Here is a 21217-nt window from a genome sequence, read left to right as displayed (position 1 = left end):
TAACGACACCTGCAGCAAACTTGCAATATAGGGATGGCACTGGTTGGCAAGATCACTACTGCCTTTGTTGTGCCTATGACTTAATCCTAGCTAGCACTGCAATATCATGCACTGTGTTGACCATATATACATCAAAGGAGTGACATGCATTGGTCAGCAAGGCTGGCACTTTTATTTCCTTTCCCACTGAACACCATGACACCTGCCCGATGTCACCACATTGATGCATTTCTCAGAATGCAGGAGTCGCTGATTGAGTGAGATTTGCAAGGCATTTATTACAGATATGCCAGGAAATTCCTCCGAGCTGCTCCTGTTCTATCATCAGAAGTGCGGCGAAAACCCTGTTTACACGCGGCATCTAGAATGCAGCAGCAGACTTTTTTCTTGAGAGATTTTTAGAAGCATAGTTCATATTTTTAGTTCAGTTTCTGCTGGAATAATAGAGTGAGAGCAGCATTTCTCTCTTTTCCAAAAACACTCAGCAATTCTAATATAATAGCACTGTACTCCCCAAGTTTGGAGGGGTGAGAATTTAAAGCCCAATCTCAATTGAAATCTCACCTACCCCATTGATTGAATTTTGCCAGTTTTCCATTAGGCCGCTAATTAACTCACTGCTTCATATTTGTGGAGGGCTGGAGTGGGAGAATGAGAAGAAGTAGCAGGCCAGTCCTGAGCCACAAAAGCATACCCCTAATAACCGGTCACAGGAATAGCATTGATTGTTACTGCACAGAGGTCTATAGACTAATGCAGAAAGCAGGGTGGAGATTGTGAACTTTAACTTTGCACACGTCTCATTTTGTAACTCCAGATATATGGCCATGTATGCCTACAAGCCACAAAAAGCAGATGAGCTGGAACTGCGGAAAGGAGAGATGTATCGTGTCATTGAGAAATGCCAGGATGGGTGGTTCAAAGGCACTTCACTGAGAACGGGAATGTCTGGTGTCTTTCCTGGAAATTATGTGACTCCTGTCTCCAGGTGGGTGCATGAGCAGATCACACAGCATTTTTGAGAGCAGCCACAGAAACTCATGGCCCAAACTGTGCTGTCTAAAGGAGGCAGTGATGAGGTATCGGGAATAAACATAGGAAGAAGTATTTTCTTCTTTTTCTATAAACTTTGTCACTTAAGTAAAAAAAATGAAAAATATTAATGAGCACAGCAATTCAATCCAGTGTGATATCTGTTTTGTTTTAGGGCTCCCTTCGGAGTGGCTCAGTCAAGAAATGCAGTGTCAGGAGGTGCTGCCCAAACTGTGAAAGGAAGCTCCACGTCTGGCCATTCAGCAGTAACCGTCCTTGTGAATAATGGTGTTAGGCCCATTCCTCCTGTCGCCATGCCTCCTGTTCAGCCACAGCTTCACACGTCCAGTCCTCAAATCAACAACTGCATGCGCTACTCAGGGCAGCAAACCGTCAACCAAGCCCGCAGCGCAATGCAGATGGGTAAGTAATACACATCACTGAAGCTCACTTCCAGATCACTGCCTCTTTCCACTGCATTGGCTGAATGTTATACTGCTTGTTGCTCTTGTAGTAATCAACTTAATCCATACGTAGAATTACATAGACTTTACAGCACAGAAACAGGCCATTCGGCCCAACTGGTCCATGCCGTTGTTTATGCTCCACACGAGCCTCCTCCCTCCCTACTTCATCTAACCCTATCAGCATACCCTTTAATTCCTTTCTCCCTCATGTACTTATCTAGCTTCCCCTTAAATGCATCTATGCTATTCGCCTCAACTACTCCTTGTGGTAGTGAGTTCAACATTCTAACCACTCTCTGGGTCAGGAAGTTTCTCCTGAATTCCTTATACCTTTACCACAGCGTAACCAACCAGTAAGAGATACATTAATCAGCTTCTCCTGGACTGACTCACTTACCTGTCCTCCAGCGGATAACCTGGACAAAATCAGGGACTTGTCACATGGGCAATAATCACTGGCACGATTTTGCATTCCACAGCTCTGAGCCCCAGGGACAGTTTTGAAGCTCAATATGTACGCTTTGTATGTTTGTTTTCGAGTTGAAGGGTTTGGGTGGCATTTAATTTAATATTATAATTTTTCTAAACTTTATTTTTAAAGGAAAGACTTTATAAATAGAGGAGCAAATGTCTGTTTTGAGAGCTTGAGCGGCTGATACCTCAGGGTGTAATGAAAGGCAGCATGCGTGCTCCTGCATCAGCTCTGTATTACTTAATTTAGCAACTTTAACTCGAAGGGCACAGCATTTGTGAAAAAAGTATTTGGCAAACTTTTCTTTCGATTGAAGAGAGCCATGTATTATTTTTATCGCAAAGACATGTATAAGTGACATGGTGATACAGTTCAAAGCAATTTACTCCTTCATGTCAAACGTTTATGACACAACAGGTATTTTCTCTTTCCAGAAGCTGACTGACAAGCTGCGTGTTTCTAGCATTTCCTGATTTTATTACATAGAAATTTGGGATTTTTTACTAATGTTTTGAGGATTGAATTCTGTGATTCCAAGCATTTATAATGAGCCCACTCGCTGTTACTAACTGGGGTAAATTTTAACCCCGTAGAAAGGGGGGGGTTGGGGGCAGGTGGGCAGTGAAAATTCTTTGTTTTGGGAGCGGGACCGCATCCCGGCTCCAACGGGATGACTTCCGGGTTTGACCCAGACACAATTGGGTGCACGCTGCTTCTGAAACCCAGAAGTCCCACCTGCACGATATTTAAAGAGCCAATTGAGGTACTTAAAATACTTAAAGATGTTAAAGTTTTGTGGTTTGAACTACACAAGCCATTTTAACTGCTTTTGAACGTGTCTCCCATGGCCTGTGACAGACGCCATGGAAACGGAGGCGAGTTGCAGCCGACACCCATTTGGACCTTCGAACCAGTGATTGACATACGTGAAGAAAAAGTGAGTTTTTTGCAGCAGGGCAATCAGTTCTCTCAGACAAACCTTTGGCTGGGAGTTCTTTGTGTTTAGTCTGAGATTTCTTGGTTCACACTCAGAATTCTTGTGTTCACACATATTTACCGACATTTTGGACCCCCTCGAATTGACAAGGATGGGGGGGCACAATGGATTTATTCTTCAGTACATCTGAGGAGGAGGCACATCACCATCCATGGCAGGGAAGGCATGCAGTTCTGGAGGTTGCAAATCCACAAGACAGAGGTGCGCCACAAGGAGAGCAGAGAGGGGACCAACGGAGGGGCCAACGTTGTATGAGGTACTACCCATGTGAGAAGGTCTACAGACAGAGGCTGAGCTTCCTGGTCCTCCCTGAGGTGCAGCGCCTACGAAGACTCAGATTGAGTTGCCAGGTGGTCGCAGACATCTGCAGGCTCCTTCATGCAGAGCTGCTCCCAGCTGAGCCTGATGGCCACGCATTGTCTGCGGCAGTTAAAGTAACCACTGCCCTCAATTTCTTTGTCTCCAGATCCTTTCAGGGCGCCACTGGTGACATCACCAGGATCTCTCAGTCGCCTGCACATAAGTGTATACGACAGGTCATGAATGGCTTGTTTGCCAGGGCATCCGACTACGTCAACTTCCCCTGCGACAACATCAGCCAGACTGAGAGGGCAGTGGGTTACCAATCTCTGGCTGGCTTCCCACGGGTACAGGGTGCAATTGATTGCACTCACGTAGCAATCCGAGGACCTGCACATGAGCCAGGACTGTTCATCAACCAAAAAGGATATTACTCCATCAATGCGCAGCAGGTTTGCGACCACCGGAGGAGGTTTCTGCAGGTGTGTGCCAAATTCCCTGGCAGCTGCCGTGCTTCTTTCATTTTACGTGAATCCAACATCTCAGCCCCCTTCCACACACAAGACTAACTTATGGGTTGGTTCTTTGGAGACATGGGATACTCCCTGCAGACGTGGCTTATGATACCTGTGAGAAATAGCAGCAGTACAGTGACAGTCACATCACCACCCCGTCTGTCATTGAACGAGCCATTGGAATGCTGAAGATGCGCTTCAGGTGCCTGGATCGATCTGAGGGCTCCCTTCAGTACTCACCGGAGAGGGTGTGCAGAATAATATTGCATCCTGCACAACACTGCTCAACAGAGAGTGTTGATGAGGTCCCATGCGCTCACGAAGCACCCGCATCTGCCATGAACATTGAAGAGGAGGAGGAAGAGGAGGACGATGGGCAACCCATCGGCAGAGCAGTGGAACACCTAGCAGATCGTAATGCCAGGGAGTCACTCTTATTTGATAGATTTTCATAAGGAGATCTGCAAAGTAAAGATAGTGAAGTACTCAGACCAACTGGAACGAACACCACCAACACTAACACCACCCCCCCACCACCACCTCTGTTTGCACAAAACAGTCCGACAACCACACATATCCCCATTGTAAACACGCCCAATGGGTGGCATCAGGTCTTGGCGTTCATGATGAGGGACATGCAAGAGCGCTTTCACGAAAGGGACTTGAGAATGGACAGGATGTGGCAGCGGTGGTGGTGGTGATAAATATGACATTTAATGTGCATGTAACAAAAAACAAAGATAAATGAAAAACATGACATTCCGTCAGACACCCTTGTGCATACCCTTGGTGATCTCAAAACCTTCGCCTTCCTCTTCCTACCGCTTCTACGTGGCTTCAGCAGAGGTATTGGCAGGTTGCTCAGGTCCCTGCCCTGACTGCTGAGATGCTTTGGGCCTACGCCCTCTGAGTTTTGGAGCCCGTGAGGGCCCTGCCAAAGACTGTTCCACCTGCACCTGTGGAGGGGCAGACTCGGCCATCAGGAGAGGAGGCAGCATTGCGGGTACCGGTTGAGGGGGAGGGGGGGAACGGGTGAAACGTGGGAGTGCTTTGAGTGTAGTCCCCACTTCCATGCCCCCTTTCGCTATCATTCCTCTCCGAGGCCACAGCCACATCGTTCCTACCACACTGCTGGACAACAGCTTGGAGGACATGTGTGATACCTTGTAAGGCCACTGCTAAAGTACCTGTATGCAGAATGTTGGTCACCCTGAGTCCACACGGCCGTTGTCAGAGCCTGAATGGATTCATTGTGAGCCGTGCTTGAAGCTCAATGGAGGCTGCCATTCTCTCCATCGCAGATATTCCTGCACTTATCTGTGCCACCATTCCACTAATGCTGGAGGTGGACTCCTCCATCCTCTCTGCTATCGTGGAGAGCGTGCGTCGCATGTCTTCCAGTACATCACAAAGGTGCATCTGTACCTCGATCATTCTCCTTTTCAAGGATGGCCCCCGGGGTTCAGCATCTGTGTCCAGCTCAGCAGAGCCTGGAGAGGATTGCGCCCACCGACATGGACTCTCCACAGCTGCCCCTGCCACCAGTGTCTGCTCGTGCTCATTTGTGTGTGGTAAATCGCCAGGTGACAACCCAACTAACTATCTAACAGGACCCACCAAGGTGTGAGTACCTGCGCTGGTGCATGGCTCGCTATCATGTGACGGCACGCCCTCAGAGACATGGAGCTCCTCTGAGGAATCACCCTCGTCCACGTTGTGAACCTCTTCAGCACACCTTGAAGGCCCTGGAAGAGAACATACAGCAATATTAAGAATCATCGCAGAAGCGATGTTGCGATGAGCATCCTGAGATGTGCAACAGGTCAATCACTGATATCATCAATTCATGATGTGTGTGAGGGATTTTAAAGTTCTGTCACCAGACGTTTGCGAGGTGCCAGTCTCGACATTTCTGACGGCCAGGCATTCCAGCGTCCAGCTGAGCTCCAAAGGCCTCCTCCACCTCTGTCAGGGCCACTATTTATGGTGGCCTGCCTCCAGCCCGACTCCTCTCCCTTGCATTTTGCGCTCTCTTCTCCTCCAAGTGGAGAAAGAACAGACGTGTGAGTGAGTGAGGATGATGCATTGCTTTGGGTGAGGCTGCCAGTGAAAGAGATGGATCAGAGGGTGACTATCAGACAGATTCATCACATTGCATCAGGATTTTGGTGAGTGGGAGTGGTGGGTTCACAAATGGGGAGATGAGGAATTGCACAGGAAGTGAAGGTAACTTGACACTGAGCCTTAAGTGAGTGTGAGGAATGATGTGATGGAGTAGGCTTTGCGGGGCAGAATGTGAAGGAGGGTAATGTGAACCACAAAATGCAGGTGAATCAGTCACTGTACTCACTTTTCCTGACCTGGTTAGGTCATTGAAGTGCTTCCTGCACTGCACTCACGTCCTTGAGACGATGCTCCTGCTGGTCACCTCCTCTGTCATCTCGAGCCAGGTCTTCTTGGTAGCAGAGGCAGGGCGCTTCCTCCTATCTGACGGGTACAATGTTTGCCTCCTGCTCCTCATACCTGCTAACAGCAATTCTAGAGCTGAGTCACTGAGCCGGGTGCTGGCCTCGTCCTTTGTTGCTCCATATTTGCTGATTTCTCCTTTCTCCCTCAAAACTGGTGGTTGCAATGGCCCTTTAAATAATCCAGGTCCCAGCACGTCATTCAGGTGCACAGTACACCCACTGTACAACTTGGAGACGCAAAACCCGGGAGTCACATTGAGGGCTTTAAATTCAGTCGTGATCGCTTGAGAAAACGCACGAAAAACTTTTCTGGGTTTCAGTACATCACCCCCCCTGCCAGTATGTTAAAATTTACCTCAATAAGTCAGGTTCCGTTTCTATTACATGTGATTCTTGGGACTTCTGCCTCTGGGCAGCACAAGGACTTGAAGTGAAGAAGTACCCTATTAACGGTGCCCCTTAGAATTCTGGTCTGTTCTTTATGTTTTGACAAAAAGAAAATAAGTTAGGATTTTTTCCTTCTAGTGTAACTTATTTTTGACAAAAATATGTATTTCTCCTTCAGTCCTCAATTATACATACAATCATACATTGAGGGTATGAGAGGGTATGATATATAGCTCTAGAAATACAGAAGGTAAAAGCTGCTTGTATATATTAGGTGATTACTATTTAACTTGTGTATTGTGACACAACTTTGTGTATACATTTTATAAAATGTGGATGGAAGAAGAGGATGAATAGTAATGCAGGAGAGGGATGTGAGGCCTACCCTGTGTCTTTGAAACTGCTCTCAGCTGCTGGATATGGCACAGCATTAGTAAGCTGTACATGAAGATGGAGGAGATGTGTATAAAAGTGGCTTTGTTTGCTCATGGGAGCAATAGTCTTTTTCTTTCCTTTTGGTTGTTTCTTTTACTCTTTAAATCTGAATTATGAGTGCTGCTTTGATGTGATGCCCTTGTCATCTGCTACTAATGACTGTCTCCATGAAAAGCATGACCCGAGTGCAACGTTTCAGATACCCTTATTGGTATCCATGTTACCTCAGCAGTAGCTATAAAACCACAGGTTTTAACAAGACCCAAAACATTTAACTGAAAAATTTCAAACGTCATTTGCTTTAAGGAAAGTTTTTTTTTCTATTGTCCAATAATGGGAAAGGCTTATGGGGGATGTTGGAATTCAAGCTTTTAAGTTTCCGTCACATACAGCTCATACGACCCTAGACAGCTTTGCTTAGAATCAGGAATTTATTTTGTAGGAAATCCCCAGCGGGAGTCTGCGTTATATTGTGTGTAGTCTTCCATTTTGATTTTTGTGTTTTGAGAAGCCGTTTTTTAAACTGTGCTCAGTGGTAGGAGTAACTGATTCCTGGGATGGCAGGACTGACATATGAGGAGAGATTGGGCCGACTAGGCCCATATTCACTAGAGTTTAGAAGAATGAGAGGTGATCTCATCGAAACATACAAAATTCTAACAGGACTAGACAGACTAGATGGAGGGAGGATGTTCCCGATGGCTGGGGAGTCCAGAACCAGGGGTCACAGTCTCAGGTACAGGATATGCCATTTAGAACTGAGATGAGGAGAAATTTCTTCACTCAGAGGGTGGTGAACCTGTGGAATTCTCTACCACAGAAGGCAGTTTAGGCCAAGTCATTAGATGCATTCGAGAAGGAGATAGATATATTTCTTAATGCTAAAGGGATTAAGCGATATGGGGAAAAAGCGGGAACAGAGAACTGAGTTAGATGATCAGCCATGATCATTTTGAATGGTGGAGCAGGCCCGAAGGGCCGAATGGCCTACTCTTGCTCCTATTTTCTATGTTTCTATGTAACATGGGCACCATCATTATTTGAGAATAACCTGAATAAGCAACATCCTGAATAATCTTTTTATACAAACCGAATCAATCTAACTAACACTTTTGATATTGCTTCCATTTTGTTTTTGCAGTCCATCCTGCTGTTCAAGCACTTGACCGTCCAACAGCAACTGTACCGCCACTAAGAACACAAAGTCCTCCCACCCGTATCCCGGCCATTGCGGTGCGACCACAGCCAATGACCTCACCGCAGCACGTTCATCAATCCTCTGGAGCTCCTGGTGCCAGACCAACCATTTCACTCACCTCTGCAGCTGTAGCAATTACTCCGCCAAATGTTAATGCAGCCAACTTGAACGGGGACTCGATGGGTGGATCAGCGAGCACCTCAGTGACTTCCAGTCCATCAAACTCTGCACCTGCGGGGCCCAAATTAGAAGAGAGGAAAAGTGAGAGGGTGAGACTTACCATTAGATTGTTCATTGTGTGGGTTTTTACCTAATCTTTCATTCTTTGACCTTGTATTTTGGGGATAACATTTGTGTGATAAATCGAGAATGGCCAGCAGATTGTAATGAATTTCTCCTCACACAAGATTGGCAACAAAGTCACTCATCACATGTTCAGCCTCATTAGTAGAAGTATTTGCTGTCTCTTTACCGACCATGCCATTTCTAATTTCTGCAGTATATTGAAAATATCTACTTTTCTTTCATTACTGCTATGCTGAAGCCAACAATTTATACTGGGGTAGAGTTCTAGAAAGGGCGTGTAGCCCTCTGCCATCTCGCTAAGTAGCCATTCTTCATGGTTGGGCCTAGATAGTCAATGGCAGCCAGCCATTTGATTGAAGGGCATGACGTCCGGGCACGATCCTTCTCAACTGTCTTCCATGCATCCACATTTTCAGTGGGGGTCACTGGATGGTGATCAGGAGAAAGCACCCAGGTTGGTTTTGCTCGTCCCTATAGAAGATACTGAAGTCAACTGTAGAGTCCACACCGCCACTTTGGCTGATGTTGACTCACCTAACGGAGGCTGCAGATTGGACATGGGTCTATCCTATTCTGTATGAACAGGTACCATACTGTGCAGTACTTTTACCCATTAATTCATTAAGGACCTCTGAAAATAGCTTACTTAATGGTTTTACAGTATTTTAGTCTTGAGAAAATCTGTGGGTTCTACCTGGGGCGATTCTTTGTCACTCCAGTGCCATGGTGGAAACATAATTTTTCCTCCACTGATAACTCAACACAAATATGATAAATTTGTGTGCTTTAACAGGCACATCATAGACTCCATAATTTACATTCTGTATTACAAGTACATTCTTCTCTAAATATCTCAACTTTTTCTGTAATTATAAGATATGATCACATTCACCAGAATTAAGTTGCTGTTTAATCATTTTTGAACTATTTTATATATCCTTATTTTTACCTAAAGTATGAACACGGTGCTTACTGGGAAATAACGAGACTCGAGCTTACTTCAACCATGAGTAACATCGCACATTCATAACTCCACTGATGAGGGGTTATGAGGCAATCCTCCTGGGATAAAGGGGAGGGGGGCAATCAATGCCCCACTATCTCCCTCACGATTGTTTGTCCCCGTTCTTCCATTTTAGAATCTCATTGGCAGTGTTCTGCCTATTATTGCGGGTTAATTATTGGGGGTCAATATCCCTGTGTTTCAAAGAGCAGCTTGTCTTCTGCATTTAGTTGCTGCTGTATCTTCATTTTCTGAGCATGTTGGCCAGGCTGAAGAAGATAGTAAATACATTTTTAACCCTTTGAGGACTGTAATTATATATTTTTTTGCCCCATCTATCAAAATACAAGATTAAAATTCTTTTATTCTCCCACTATTGTTCTCTGGGATAATTTTTGTTTCTGTTTTCTTGTGCACAGTGACGCCAAAAATCGGTCTAGTGCATTCCTGCTATAACTCCAGTGGGAGTGCACTGGAAGGGCTGCAAGTTATGAGACCTGGTTACAGCAGGTCTCAGCCTGACTTCGGGGGATTCCATGGGGCCTTGTAAACACCTGGAATTCCTACATTTACGGCCTCACAGGGACCCACTGTAGTCTTGGCGGCCGGAATGCCCAATGAAAGCAGGCATACCAGCCACTTTCCTGGCGGAAGTGGGGCCCACCTGGGGATCCAGGCCTGGGTTGTACAGCATCAAGGAAACCAGTTTGTTTTACATAAAACAAATTACAATTGTAACACAATAATTTGATTGGGATAACCATCCAATCAATATGTGCGGTTTCCAAGGCAAGTGGCTTATATTGTACAGTATTTATAATTAATAAGTCATGTATATAATGCGTTTTTATTTCCATACGAGTAAATTGTCCTGCGGTCTGTTGATGAATATACCTTTTTTTATATACACAATGGCAATAGAATTGAGTGCGAGGTTTCAGCAACTCGATCAATTGCACCACCTACTGGCCAGAGTCTATGACTGCACCACTACAGGCAACTTTATATCAGCAGTTTCAATGTTAAATGGTGACATAAAAGTGTGGCCAAAAATCCAGATAATAGGGAGTTGGATAGAAAGTGCATTCATATAAAAGATTTTTAATAACATATAAGTAGATGTACAGACACAATTTTTTTGTCTACAACTACATCTGAAGTGGGGCTTTTTTCTCTAGAAAAGAGAATTGTAAACAATTTTACAACACCAAGTTATAGTCCAGCAATTTTATTTTAAATTCACAAGCTTTCGGAGGCTACCTCCTTCCTCAGGTGAACAATGTGGAAATGAAATCCTCGAAATGAAGTCGCATTTATAATTCACAGAACAATGCTTGGTGAGTACAGACAGTTTTTTCAACTGCCCGTTGCCAAGGCAATCAGTGTGCAGACAGACAGGTGTTACCTGCAAGGTCTCAGAATATACAAATCACCAAAAAAAACAACAAACAAAAAAAAAACAGAGATAGAGAGGTAGAAACATAGAAAAGACAGCAACTGACCCGTTATATTAAAAACAGATAACATTTGTTCTCTGGTGGGGTAACGTGTAGCGTGACATGAACCCAAGATCCCGGTTGAGGCCGTCCTCATGGGTGCGGAACTTGGCTATCAATTTCTGCTCGACGATTTTGCGTTGTCGTGTGTCTCGAAGGCCGCCTTGGAGTACGCTTACCCGAAGGTCGGTGGCTGAATGTCCTTGACTGCTGAAGTGTTCCCCGACTGGGAGGGAACCCTCCTGTTTGGCGATTGTTGCGCGGTGTCCGTTCATCCGTTGTCGCAGTGTCTGCATGGTCTCGCCAATGTACCATGCTCTGGGGCATCCTTTCCTGCAACGTATGAGGTAGACAACGTTGGCCGAGTCACAGGAGTATGAACCATGCACCTGGTGGGTGGTGTCCTCTCGTGTGATGGTGGTATCTGTGTCGATGATCTGGCATGTCTTGCAGAGGTTACCGCGGCAGGGTTGTGTGGTGTCGTGGACGCTGTTCTCTTGAAAGCTAGGTAATTTGCTGCGAACGATGGTCTGTTTGAGGTTGGGTGGCTGTTTAAAGGCGAGTAGTGGAGGTGTGGGGATGGCCATAGCGAGGTGTTCGTCGTCATTGATGACATGTTGAAGGCTGCGGAGAACATGGCGTAGTTTCTCCGCTCCGGGGAAGTACTGGACGACAAAGGGTACTCTGTTGGTTGCGTCCCGTGTTAGTCTCCTGAGGAGGTCTATGCGATTTTTTGCTGTGGCCCGTCGGAACTGTCGATCGATGAGTCGAGCGTCATATCCCGTTCTTACTAGGGCGTCTTTCAGCGTCTGTAGGTGTCCATCGCGTTCCTCCTCGTCTGAGCAGATCCTGTGTATTCGCAGGGCCTGTCCATAGGGGATGGCCTCTTTGACGTGGTTAGGGTGGAAGCTGGAAAAGTGGAGCATCGTGAGGTACCCTTTGTCGTCCAATACTTCCCCGAAGCGGAGAAACTACGCCATGTTCTCCGCAGCCTTCAACATGTCATCAATGACGACGAACACCTCGCTATGGCCATCCCCACACCTCCACTACTCGCCTTTAAACAGCCACCCAACCTCAAACAGACCATCGTTCGCAGCAAATTACCTAGCTTTCAAGAGAACAGCGTCCACGACACCACACAACCCTGCCGCGGTAACCTCTGCAAGACATGCCAGATCATCGACACAGATACCACCATCACACGAGAGGACACCACCCACCAGGTGCATGGTTCATACTCCTGTGACTCGGCCAACGTTGTCTACCTCATACGTTGCAGGAAAGGATGCCTCAGAGCATGGTACATTGGCGAGACCATGCAGACACTGCGACAACGGATGAACGGACACCGCGCAACAATCGCCAAACAGGAGGGTTCCCTCCCAGTTGGGGAACACTTCAGCAGTCAAGGACATTCAGCCACCGACCTTCGGTTAAGCGTACTCCAAGGCGGCCTTCGAGACACACGACAACGCAAAATCGTCGAGCAGAAATTGATAGCCAAGTTCCGCACCCATGAGGACGGCCTCAACCGGGATCTTGGGTTCATGTCACGCTACACGTTACCCCACCAGCGAACAAATGTTATCTGTTTTTAATATAACGGGTCAGTTGCTGTCTTTTCTATGTTTCTACCTCTCTATCTCTGTTTTTTTTTGTTTGTTGTTTTTTTTGGTGATTTGTATATTCTGAGACCTGGCAGGTAACACCTGTCTGTCTGCACACTGATTGCCTTGGCAACGGGCAGTTGAAAAAACTGTCTGTAATCACCAAGCATTGTTCTGTGAATTATAAATGCGACTTCATTTCGAGGATTTCATTTCCACATCGTTCACCTGAGGAAGGAGGTAGCCTCCGAAAGCTTGTGAATTTAAAATAAAATTGCTGGACTATAACTTGGTGTTGTAAAATTGTTTACAATTGTCAACCCCAGTCCATCACCGGCATCTCCACATCATAGAAAAGAGAAGGCTGAGGGGTGACCTGATAGAAGTCTTTAAGATTATGAAAGGTTTGATAAGGTATTGTGGAGAAGATGTTTCCACTTGTGGGGGAGTCCAAAACTAGGGGCCATAAATATAAGTCGCTAATAAATCCTATAGGGAATTCAGGAGAAACTTCTTTACTCAGAGTGCTGAGAATGTGCAACTTGCTACCACAAGGAGTAGTTGAGGCGAATAGTATAGATGCATTTAAGAGGAAGCCAGATAAACACATGAGGGAGAAAGGAATAGGAGGATATGCTGATAGGGTTAGATGAAGTAGGGTGGGAGGAGGCTCCTGTGGAGCATAAACACTGGCATGGACCTGTTAGGCCGAATGGCCTGTTTCTGTGCTGTACATTCTGTGTATAAAGTGGAATTTCAGGAAAACCAATGGTAGGGTTCTAGTTCAATAATGAGGTCTCCCAGTGCTGTGAATTCTTTGCAATGATTCTCTGCTGCTATCTAAGTCCGTTAAAGCAGCTCACTCACCACCCCTCCCTCTCTCCCTCCCTCCCTCCCTCTTGAAGGGATGGAGAAAATCAGAGGACAAGTCAGTCCAGACTACAGGTTGGTTCTAGTGGAGGGAGTGGTGCATAGTGGAGCTCAAAAACAACTTAAAATGAAGGGATTATTGAAACTAGTGGAAGTCTCACGACAGTTAGTGTGCTCATAGTTCTTAATGTGTTTACACACATGGGAAAGCTGTTGTCAGTTTAATTCTGCAGAACTTCCAACTGTCCTCTAGCTAATATCTTAGGAAAATACCAGCTGACTGACACACATAAAATTACCTCTGTAAAAGTGACTCTTTGTTAAAAACAAAGTCAGGTTGAGCTCAAGGATTGAAAGTAACAATTTCCTGCTAGTGAGTCTCGGATATAAGACTGAGGAACTGTCCAGAATCTTCCAACTGGGTTACTTTGCTGAAGCCACTCAAGATTGTTTAAAAACTAGGGTAAGATTAAAATTTTAAAAATGTAAATGTTGCAAATTGGAAATAAATTTTACAATGCAGATTAGGTGACCACAATGCAGAACAGTTCCTCTCTGCCCACAAGCATGATCATAGTTTCTCTGTGCCTTATCACTCCAGTGCACCCTCCCATTCATACTCTAATGCCTTTTTTTCCGGTCTCTTACATTGCTCCTACCAGGATCACACAATTTTCACAAGCAGTGTCTGATATTCCTCCTTGGGACTCTGTCCTCTGATCTGAATGTTGATTTTAGCAGCTTCAGTACTCAGCTGGCTCCTGGTATTCCTGCCAATTCCTCCTGTTCACATTCCAACATGAGCCCTTACATTTTGGAGCCGTTTCACTCAACTTCTGCCTTTCTAACCCCTCTCCACAGCTAAACTGAGATGACCTTTGTAGATTATCCAGCAGTTTTTGGCTCTTTCCAACTTTAAAAAATCTGTTCATAGGCTATTAAGCCCATTTGCTGCCTCCTTTTATTGGCATTTAACATAATTGTCTCAGCAACTTTATCTGTTTTTCAACATCCCTCGTTGTTTTCGTCAATCCTACAAAGGAGGTCTCCATACTTCTTGTTTTAGATGTGATAAAGGTTCTCCACCTGAAACATTAACCCATCTTTTTTCCGATGCTGACAGACCATCCAGTATTCTCTGAACTTGAATTTCCTTGTGACCAGCGGAGCATTCCTGGCGTAAATCAGCCAGTTGTGCAGCGTAGCCTCAGGGAAATCGGCAGGGACCTGGATATGTTGAGTCCCAGATCCTGCAGCAACTTTCTGTCAGGACGTGGCTGGTACTTAACCTCTGTCCGCCCTAAATATGGCCCAGATCTTGGAAGGGGCGGGGCCAGGGGATTAATTTCCATACGAAGAATTTCTTTAGCCCTGGCCTTTCTAACACCTGCAGCTTGAACCTTGGGATGAACCTGGCATATAGGTCTTTAGAGCAGCAGAAATGGGGCCCATCTGGGGTCTAAGGCCAGGGACAATCAAAATCCCAGCAGCATGATTTTTTTAGTTTGCAAGCCTTCTTATAAAGGGGGCTGACGGGTTCGTGATCAAATATTTTCTTGGTCAACGGCATCAGCGTCTGCACTAGCAGCAGGTCAGTTCCACTTTTCCCATCCCCTTCCTCTGATGAGCACCCAAGATACTCTCATTGTGTTATGGATGCCTATCACTGGTATGGTAATTGGGGGACCTCCCCCTGATCGCAGACATTCCAGCGGGGTCAGGAGCAGAGGCTGAGGGTTTTTGGTCACTATGACTTTATTTAAAAAACTTGACCGACACAGGAGTTAGTTTCAGTCCCTAGTTCTATGCTGGATTAGCTGACCTCAGGTCACCATAGTGACCTTAGCTTGGATCAGTTAGTAACATTCTCATGGTTGAGTCAGAAAATTGCCTGCTCAAGCCCCAATCCAGGATTTGAGCACAGAATCTAGGCTGACAGCTCATTGCAGTAATGAGGAAGTGCTCTATTGTTGGATGTGCTGTCCTTTGGATGAGACATTAAACAGAGGCCTAGTTAAAAAGAATCTGCACCCTTTATATGCAGCTTTTGGTATCTGGCTTAAAATCAGCATAGGCAGAGGTTTGGGAGCAAGTGGAGACCTGGGAGTGGGCCATGCACCGTCTTCTCAATTAAGGAATTTTGCCTGGCCTAAGGTAAATAATGAGGAGAAAATATGCTAAAAAAGAGTCAATAGAAAATATTAAAATAAGTAAATACAGACAAAATAAATCACATACTCTCTTGCTTTCTCTACATCTTGGTGTCCCTGGGCCCATGGAAAAGCTGTCGTCAGTGCTATTGATCAAACTTCTAGCCATCCTTTGGGTAACTCTTTGGAAAGATGCCAGTAGTGCAGTGCAATTGCTATACGTCTTGAGTTTTGCCACTCTATTACCAAGATCCCCCTGGGATGATTATTGAGCGCAATCTACCTTTGGATGAATTTGCACATTTTTCCAAATGATTCTCAGTGTAGCGTTCAAGATTGAACTGTGGAGAGTGAACATCTGTGCTCCGATTTTCTTTTCACTGAATACTTAAGGTGGTGAAGAGCTGCAAAAGTAAGAGAGAAGGGACTCAAACTGTTTTTTGCTTTGATCCTTTTCTCTTTCCTTCTGAATTGCTGATGCTTTCTCACATACACCGTTCTTTAGCTAAGAGGGAGAGATGGCCCATGCTGCAGAGTCCTCCATATCTAATATTGAAAAGCTGCTCTGTTGAGACAAAGCACACTTCTCTCTCAAGTGTCACCATCCAAATGCCCAACAGAGAACTGGCAAAATCCAATTATTAGGGAGCAGTGATGCTTGAATCTCGGATGAGATGAGAATTGAACCCAAGGTCCCTAGCATGACATTTCAGCAATCTTCTGCTATCTAGCAGCCCTTAATTAACTCCACATCAGTGAGTTGTAAATTTGAGTCTTTGTCATTCAGGCTCAATTGTCACGGTTGGGTGAGTTTCATCTGTCCTCACCAGGCTGCAGTTTGAGTACTGTCCTTGTAGGAGGGAAAGATTATCTGAACATGACTTGCTTTGTTTGAATTGTACTACATACCAACAGATGACTGTGACCTACATGCATGGATCTGTAGCCTACACCAGGTTCAGGAAATGGAGTGAAGAATACAAATACATTAAACACTAGCTGGACTCTCATTAGTGTTTATAATCTGCTTTAAATGTATTTCTATCAGCGATGACATCATACTGATTTACTCTCCCTGTAGCAGCTTAGCAGTGATGACAAACATTCCGCAGTGCTCTAGATTTTGTCCAGTGCTGTCATGATCTAGGTGCTAATGCCTGCATTTTTTGTTGAGAGCATTTGCATACATGAGAGGCATGTGAACAACCAAGGCAGGTCCAGTACCAGTACCCCTGATACCTGTACCAGGACAACTCCAACATTTCTATTAGTCAGTCATGAATTATACCAGTCTAAAGAGTCACAGAGGTATAGAATCATAGAAAGGTTACAGCACGGAAGGCGGCCATTCAGCCCATTGAGTCTGCGCCGGCTCTATGCAAGAGCAATCCAACTAGTCCCACTCCCCCGCCCTATCCCCGTAGCCCTGCAATTTTTTTCCTTTCAAGTACTTTTCCAGTTCCCTTTTGAAAGCCATGATTGAATCTGCCTCCATCATCCCTTCAGGCAGTGCATTCCAGATCCTAACCACTCGCTGTGTCAAAAAAAATTTCCTCATGTCACCTTTGGTTCTTCTGCCAATCACCTTAAATCTATGTCCTCTGGTTCTTGACCCTTCCGCCAATGGGAACAGTTTCCCTCTATCCACTCTGTCTAGACCCTTCTTAATTTTGAATACCTCTATCAAATCTCCTCACAACCATCTCTGTTCCAAGGAGAATAACCCCAACTTCTCCAGTCTATCCACATAACTAAAATCTGTCATGCCTGGAATCATTCTAGTAAATCTCTTCTGCACCCTCTCTAAGTCCTTCACATCTTTCCTGAAGTGCAGTGCCCAGAACTGGACACAATACTCCAGTTGTGGCCGAACCAGTGCTTTATAAAGGTTCATCATGACTTCCATACTTTTGTACTTTATTCCTCTATTTATAAAGCCCAGGATCCCGTATGCTTTTTTAACCCCTTTCTCAACCTGCCCTGCCTCCTTCAATGATTTATGCACATATACCCTCAGATCTCTCTGTTCCTGTACCCCTTTTAGAGATGTGCCCTCTACTTTATATTGCCTCTCCTCGTTCTTCCTACCGAAATGAATCACTTCGCATTTTTCTGCATTAAATTTCATCTGCCACGTGTCCACCCATGCCATCAGCCTGTCCATATCCTCTTGAAGTCACTCACTATCCTCCTCACTGTTTACTACCCTTCCAAGTTTTGTGTCATCTGCAAATTTTGAAATTGTGCCCTGTACACCCAAGTCCAAGTCATTAATATATATCAAGAAAAGCAGTGGTCCCAGCACTGACCCCTGGGGAACACCACTGTACACCACCCTCCAGTCCAAAAAACAACTGTTCACCTCTGCTCTCTGTTTCCTGTCCCTTAGCCAATTCTGTATCCATGTTGTTACTGCCCTCTTTATGCCATGGGCCGCAATCTGATGATAAGCCTACCATGCGGCACTTTATCAAACGCCTTTTGAAAGTCCCTATACACCACATCAACTGCATTGCCCTCATCTACCCTCTCTGTTCCTCATCAAAAAACTCTATCAAGTTAGTTAAACACAATTTGCCTTTAACAAATCCATGCTGGCTTTCCCTAATCAATCCACACTCGTCCAAGTGACTGTTAATTCTGTCTCAAATTATCGTTTCTAAAAGTTTCCCCACCACTGAGATTAAACTGACTGGCCTATAGTTGCTGGGTTTATCCTTACACCCTTTTTTGAACAAGGGTGTAACATTTGCAATTCTCCAATCCTCTGGCACCACCCCCTTATCTACGGATGTTTGGAAGATTATGACCAGTACCTCCGCAATTTCCACCCTGACTTCCCTCAGTAACCTAGGATGCATCCCATCCGGACCTGGTGACTTATCTACTTGAAGTACAGCTAGCCTTTCAGGTACCTCTTCTTTATCAATTTTTAGCCCATCTCGACTATATCTTCCTTTACTGAGACTCTGGCAGCATCCTCTTCCTTGGTAAAGACAGATGCAAAGTACTTATTTAGTACCTCAGCCATGCCCTCTGCCTCAATGAGTAGATCTCCTTTATGGTCCCTAATTGGCCCCACCCCTCCTCTTACTACCCGTTTACTGTTTACATGCCTGTAATTTGAGCAATTTGTGGGGTTGGCATTTTAATTATAGATAGCTATAAATTAACAACTACTATCATGTAAAAGTGCAGTTATTCTTCAGTTACTGGTCTAATACTGGTACCTGCATGGAGCAATGTGGGCTGGTGGGCCTCAGTTATGCTGCCAGCTCCTGCATTGCACTTTGTCTACAGACAACGGTGCTCTGCACATGCATCAAATTTTGTCTGATAACACTCCTGTGTAGCACCTTGGAACATTTTACTACATTAAAGGCGTTATATAAATGCAAGTTTTTGCGTGCACAAAGCTGTGCTCACCCAGCCAGTAAGAATGCCAATTAGATTTTAATGTGAAGAGAGTGCAACTGGAATGTTGGCTCTCTGCAAACATTGCAAATTACGTTTAAAAAGTTCCTGGCTAGTCTTTGGATTGCATGGGAACTTTTAAAACTTGTCTTTGTACTGTGCTGCAGTTATGCTGCATCTGGTGTGAAGTCCAAGCACTGTCAGACTACCTTCTGGAGATGGCCTCACGCTTCTTGCCATAATGCAGTCCACAGTGAGACTGGTGACCTGATCCAAGTTTTTTTTTTACCAGTTTTGCATTCACAGGCATCCAAACCTGCTTTGTAGCAGCTCAAAACCAGTGGTATAACTGACCTATACATGGGATTTGAATAAATACCCTCCTAGAGCTGAGTTTGGTAGTGATCTTACATCAGAATCCTATGGCATAAATCATGTCCTCAAGTGGTTTTGATATAACCACACTGCCAGCCTTTGGTATTGCCAGGTAATGTATATGCTGTATGACATCGCCATTCATTCAGCTCAAGTCCCATGCAGATCTTTCCTGCTGCAGACCTGTCCTAACACTGAGTGGGGGCTTCTCAAGTAACTAAGCAGCCCCAATGGGACTAAGCTGTAGATGGGCCAGTTCTAACCTATGCAGGATGCATACGACGGTCATAACGTGTTAGTAATGTAGAAGCAAATCTAACAATCTATTGATAAAATGAGGTAGAGAGTAACTATAGAATAGCAATCAACTGTTACTCATGGCAAAATACAATGGAGCCAGTGTCTGTGTCATCAGAACCAAGCATGGGCTGAAAGCTATATCAATACAGTACAGCCAAAATCTGAAACTGGTTACAAATTTCATTATATTTAATTCAATTCAGTTGTTGTCATCCTTCTGTTCAAAAGGGAAAGTCCTGAATCTGGTGTTACAGCACTTATGAATATAAAATTTAATTAGCCAGGCCTCTCACTACCTATTTTATTAAGGCCACTCAACATGTGGAAGCACATCCATTAATCTTCCTGATTTTATTTGAGAAGTAACACGTTAACCCTGATGGATGGGCAGCAAGTCACTTTCAGTTAATTACAGAGGACCACTCGTTGAGAATAGTTGATCACTGCAGATGCTAAGGGGTAGCAAAACAGCATGTGTTACTAGGATATATATCAGAATTAAAATTTAACAGGGGATTTGTTGCTATTTGGGAGGAGGAATTAAATTGCTCAGTTATAAAAGTATTTTTTGCAACTGTCTTGCACGACATTGCTTTCAAGCAGCAGGAATGTGATTCTTTGACATGAATTAATTCATGTGTTTGACTTCCAAATGTCATCTTGATAACATTAAATAAGAACATAAGAAATAGGAGCAGGAGTAGGCCATGCAGCCTCTTGAGCCTGTTCCGCCATTCAATAAGATCACTGCTGATCTTCTACCTCAACTCTACCTTCTCGCCCTATTCCCATAACCCTTGATTCCTTTAGTGTCCAAAAATCTATCGATCTCAATCTTATTTTAATCAACGACTGAGCATCCACAGCCCTCTGGAGTAGAGAATTCCAAAGATTCACAACCCTCTGAGTGAAGAAATCTTTCTCATCTCGGTCCTAAATGGCTGACTCCTTATCTTGAGACTATGACCCCTAGTTCTAGACTCACCAGCCAGGGGAAACAGCCTCTCAGCATCTAACCTGTCAAGCCCTCTAATAATTTTACATGTTTCAATGAGATCACTCTCATTCTTCTAAACTCTAGAAAATGTAGGCCCATTCTACTTTACAGGGGTGCAAATATCTCTTTCGGACTTTATTAACAATCTGCATAAATTATTCTCCTCACTCTTTCACTTTTATAGGGTTACACTTTGCTCAGAAGCCTAGTACAATCTCGTGGTTAAGACTCTTATACAGGATATAGACAATAATTCAGTAAAACACAATGGGTGCTAAATTGGGCTGTGTAGCGCCCGTTGTTTCGGTGCTGCATGGCATTTCCTACATCCAAGATGGCGTCTTGGATGCGCATGCACGTTTCCTGCGTGACATGCGCCAGACGCCATCTTTGTATAGGAGTTTGCTCAGACGCAGATAAGAAAT

The 21217-nt window shown here is 44.7% G+C and overlaps 1 protein-coding gene across 1 annotated transcript in view; it reads left to right on the top strand.

Moving 5' to 3' along the window:
* Window positions 1–21217, top strand: part of LOC137322930 (E3 ubiquitin-protein ligase SH3RF3-like) — a 351726-nt gene that overhangs the window by 314858 nt on the left and 15651 nt on the right. The window contains exons 6-8 of the mRNA XM_067986167.1: window positions 818–988; window positions 1208–1455; window positions 8215–8540. Coding sequence (XP_067842268.1) covers window positions 818–988; window positions 1208–1455; window positions 8215–8540 — 745 coding nt within the window. The remainder of the gene's footprint in view (window positions 1–817; window positions 989–1207; window positions 1456–8214; window positions 8541–21217) is intronic.

Source organism: Heptranchias perlo, chromosome 6 (genome assembly GCF_035084215.1).
Source record: "Heptranchias perlo isolate sHepPer1 chromosome 6, sHepPer1.hap1, whole genome shotgun sequence".
NCBI lineage: Eukaryota > Metazoa > Chordata > Chondrichthyes > Hexanchiformes > Hexanchidae > Heptranchias > Heptranchias perlo.
This window is presented reverse-complemented; position numbering and strand designations above follow the sequence as displayed.